The sequence below is a fragment of the Lolium rigidum genome, chromosome 4 (assembly GCF_022539505.1).
Source record: "Lolium rigidum isolate FL_2022 chromosome 4, APGP_CSIRO_Lrig_0.1, whole genome shotgun sequence".
Taxonomy (NCBI): domain Eukaryota; kingdom Viridiplantae; phylum Streptophyta; class Magnoliopsida; order Poales; family Poaceae; genus Lolium; species Lolium rigidum.
The window spans coordinates 30,266,787-30,271,560 of record NC_061511.1 but is presented as its reverse complement, the minus strand read 5'-3'; the positions used below and the strand labels follow the sequence as shown (position 1 = coordinate 30,271,560).

At 45.2% G+C, this 4,774-nt stretch overlaps 1 protein-coding gene across 1 annotated transcript; it reads left to right on the top strand.

Annotated features, from left to right (window-relative positions):
* Window positions 1-799: 799 nt before the first annotated feature.
* LOC124646833 lies at window positions 800-1,896 on the top strand. Its single transcript, XM_047186883.1, has 2 exons — window positions 800-1,636; window positions 1,735-1,896. The coding sequence occupies exons 1-2, from the start codon at window positions 800-802 to the stop codon at window positions 1,894-1,896; spliced, it is 999 nt and encodes a 332-aa protein (XP_047042839.1).
* The last annotated feature ends 2,878 nt before the right edge of the window (window positions 1,897-4,774 follow it).

The window sequence follows — 4,774 nt, the reverse complement described above, 5'->3', positions numbered from 1 at the left end:
TGCCACTAGGGATAAAACATTGGCGCTATGTATAAGGATGTAGTTGTTGATTACATTACGCACCATACTTAATGCAATTGTACTGTTGCTTTGCAACTTAATACTGGAAGGGGTTCGGATGATAACTCTGAAGGTGGACTTTTTAGGCATAGATGCAGTTGGATGGCGGTCTATGTACTTTGTCGTAATGCCCAATTAAATCTCACTATACTTATCATGACATGTATGTGCATTGTTATGCCCTCTCTATTTGTCAATTGCCCGACTGTAATTTGTTCACCCAACATGCTTTTATCTTATGGGAGAGACACCTCTAGTGAACTGTGGACCCCGGTCCATTCTTTAATACTGAAATACAAATCTGCTGCAATACTTGTTTTTTCTGTTTTCTTGCAAACAATCATCTTCCACACAATACGGTTAATCCTTTGTTACAGCAAGCCGGTGAGATTGACAACCTCACTGTTTCGTTGGGGCAAAGTACTTTGGTTGTGTTGTGCAGGTTCCACATTGGCGCCGGAATCTCTGGTGTTGCGCCGCACTACATCCCGCCGCCATCAACCTTCAACGTGCTTCTTGGCTCCTCCTGGTTCGATAAACCTTGGTTTCTTTCTGAGGGAAAACTTGCTGCTGTGCGCATCATACCTTCCTCTTGGGGTTCCCCAACGAACGTGTGAAATACACGCCATCACTCGACTGTCCTCCTGACCTGGGGAATGCTTGGGATCTTGCGGTCTCTCGACCACCTTACAGCAGCAGCATTGCCAATATGCCGTACCAAGCCACCCGATCTCTGAGGATGGCGCTTCTCGACACCATCCGCGGCTTCTACCTGCAGGCGCTGGCCAGACTGCCGCGCCATGAGCTACGCACTCGCTACCACCGCAGCCTGCTCAGGGGAGGCTACTGCTATGGCCCCTTGGACCCCGTCTCCAATATCATCCTCAACACCATCTGGTTCGATGTCATGTTCCCAGCAGCTCAACAACCGGTGCTCGACATGATCGGCCCCAACAGCCTCACCCGCTTGGAGAGCCGCTCCTTTTATGGCCTGGCCTCATTCCTCCAAACCCGCTACCACAATCTATCCGAGCACGAGGTCGTGCAATGCCTCGTGGCATCCTGTGGTTACCTGCCTTGCGCTGATCGAAACCTCGACAATGCAGCCTCTGCGGGGGACGATCACATGTCCATTGCCAATCTAAACCTCAACGATGCTGCTGGAGGAGAGGCAGAGAGGCAGCGGGAAAAATGCATCTTTACATCCCCTGGTATCAAAGATACCATCAGAAAGTTGGAGCAACAGAGCCCGTGCACCAGCACCCAGGAAGCATACGAGGCTGCAGCTACCGCAGCATGGCACTGCGACCCCGAGGCGCAAGCAGTGTTTCTCGGTTCATGTAAGGCGATGCTGCAGGGATCTGCCTTGTCGCTGCTGCAGAGCGGAGACCCACTCACCTCGGAAAATGTGCAGTACATCGCGAACCTACTGTCTCCAACACAGAAGCCAACTCCTGAACGAATCGAAAAGCTCTACTGTGCTGTGATTGATGGAAAGATGCGTTCCGAGGCTCAGCAAACAAGAATCTACAAAAAGGTGGAAGCTGCATTGGGCAAACACTTGCTGCAAGATGGGGTCGGTAACTAGTTTCCTCAAATTACTGGTGCCTATTTTAACTATCCGATATTGATTACCATGCCGCTCACTGACTTTTGCGTGTTACCTGCCTATAGGATCCCATGTATGAGCTTCATATTATCTGTAGCGCCAACGACTCTGTATGTGGCCCTGAATACTGCAGTGACAATGATAATGCTCTATCTCCTGCCCCGTGCAAATTCCGTTACTCCCATGTAAACTTTTTGGCGACTCGGAAGGGCGCTCGATCTGCTTGACAGACATCTAATACTCTTTTTTGCTGAATTTGATAATGAAGAGGAGGAGGGTGAACCCCTTCTGTGCTGTCCGGTGGATGTGCCAACACCATTTGCTGGTATGCTCTTCTTTCTGTGCAAGGTTCCCATGTATGTTTCTTGTCATCTACTTATCTATCAATGTAAATTATGAGTCCTTACTAGTTAGCAAGCACGTGAGACAGTATGCGGCCATCTTAGCAAACCGCACGAGGATATCACGACTGGATGAAACAGTGCAAGTAGATTGTGTTGCATTGGCGCACAAAGTTCTGCTGCAAAGAACATGACTGTTTTTTCAGAGGTACTAAAATGGATCACATACCACAGTGGAAGGAGAAGGGTCTATAGCAGAGAAGTTCAACATGACCATACTACCATAAACTGTGAGGTGCCGGTAAAAAGAACTCACATTGATGCCCTTCCTCACAATTGCCTTTACAAGCTCACATTGATGCCCTTCCTCACAATTGCCTTTACAAACTCACATTGCAGAGAAGTTTACGGTGACATCTGTCTAGGATTGTCGCTGTTAGTTTGTTTTCAAACACTATTTTTGACCGATTGTAAGACTTGATTCTCTCCTTCTCTAGATAATGAAAATCAGCAGCTTGCTGTGTTTTTAGTAAAAAAATCCATAGAACTAAGGCTCATTATATAGAGAATCAACCATGTAGGCTGTTGTCCTACACCGGTGCACCCTTAAAACCATAACATAGGTTACTAAACTATCTCATACCAATTAAAACAATAGGAAGTGTGCACCTGATCTGTCCTTTTTTTTCCTTTGTTCTTTTTTGTTGTTGTCTCGACCGTGCTCTGCTATTCCATTCAAAATGCCACAAGGCCATGCCTTCTTGAGCCACTTGGCAGCCTAGAGTCGACCATGCCCAAAACACAGTCCATCCAATGGCAAAACATGGAGAGTCTGTGACAGACAAGAGGGAGCTGGGGCTATGTGATGTAGGATTATCTTATGCATTTGTTCGATTAGAGGTGGAAATTGTTGGATGAAGGTAGCCCGGAAGTGAAAGATTGTAGTTGCACACGGACACGGTATCCCGCTCTTGGATGGAAACTCGCATTTGTAATCAACACTTGCTATAGATGACAGATACTAAGAATGGTGGTACATAGCATAACAGCATCTTTTACGAAATATCATTTGTGAAGGCAGCCTTTTTATTGTTCTTCTTTGTACAACAGAGCATGTGCGGTGCGTGTACTGCGAGGCAGACGGACTGAAAATCGTGCACCCGGCTTCTGAAAAATTACACGGGGGAGGCAGTGAGTTTGATGTGGTGATCTGCGGGAAACGCTTTCTGAACAAGGACATGCTTATCTGCCAGAACGAGCTGGCTGTCCAGCGGATGTGGGCAGTGGATGAGGATTTCATGTACGTTACTGATTTCAAGTATTAAGGTGGGTTTGATGCTGCGATGGCTGCAAAATGCATCGGCCCTAGGAACTTCTCCTCTCTAAATTTGGTGGTAGATTGTGTACTATTCCATCCTTCCATGTTACTAGTAATTGAGATATCTTTCGATTCTCCATGCAGACAATATATGTAATATATTATTGTCCTCACTTGGCGAGGCAAATCTTTGTATGGATTTTGAACATCTTTTGCTCATCATCCTGTCCACAAACCTGCACTGGAGTATTCTCCTCGGAGGCTGCTCTGGTGACTGTGCTAATTGCAGCAAAAAATGGCGCTATGAGGAAGAAATTCGTCAGGTAGGCTGGTTAGAATGAACGTTCACGCAAGTTTTATCCAGGGGCAATTGTCCATGATGATTCAGGTGTGAACTCCAGGCTGCCTCGTGCATATCCTTCACTTCCCTAGTGCAGAGATGGCTCAAAGAGTTAAGTCCAGATGCGGTCTAGCGTGAAGCGGATCGGTCACTCAGCCGCACACCAGACCGTCATTCGGAGAGGAGAAACTTGCAACATACCTGGGCAATGGTCCTTCATTCTGTAAGAAAGGAGGACGATATCCCTTCTGAAAGCAAAACGCCAAGAATTTCTACGAGGTATTACATTGTCAAAAATTCTACTCCCTCAAATCCATATTACTTGATGCTAAAATAGATGTAGATACATCTATATTAGCATCAAGTAATATGAATCGGAGGGGGTAGCATTTCTAGCTTTCCATATAGCCCAGGTGGCAGTGGCAAAAGCTTCCATGAAGAAGGGCTTGTTAAAGTTGCTCTTAACAGAGGAGAGCATGTCTGCAGTATCTCCAGGTCTTCGTTGAGATCGATATTAATATGGCTGCAGCATCTTTTGCTAAATTGGCATTGCGTTTTGACCATTATTTATTTCTCCTCTGTTTGCAGTTCAAAGGTAGGTTCAAGTTTTGTCTAGGAGAAATAGAAGTTGACGGTTGCTCATTGAATGGTGAAGTTTGGGATCAAGGAAAATATCGTGAGTACTTCTATTCTAAATTAGGCTTTATATTACGTTGGTAGCCAGCAAGTTTATCTTGGGTATTGTTATTTGTTATATTTGCTAAGACACGATGCGGAACAAGAAATATGCCTAATTTCATCAAAAGACAGGGTTATATCATTATATGCGTACACACACAAGTACACAACACACATTATCAAATGGATTTGGAAGTCCCAATGTACCGTGAAAATCAAATCTTTCTTTTGGATCCCGCTCCATGACCGTCTCAACACCAAAGAAATACAGCTAAAAAAAAAACACCAAAGAAATGCTTATTAGAAAAAAAAATCAACACTTATGACAGCGCTAGTTGATTCCTTTGCAATAATGGCCATCTGGAGACCAGAGATCACCAATGCTCAAATTAAAACGAAAAGAACAAGGGAAAGATATGAAAATATAC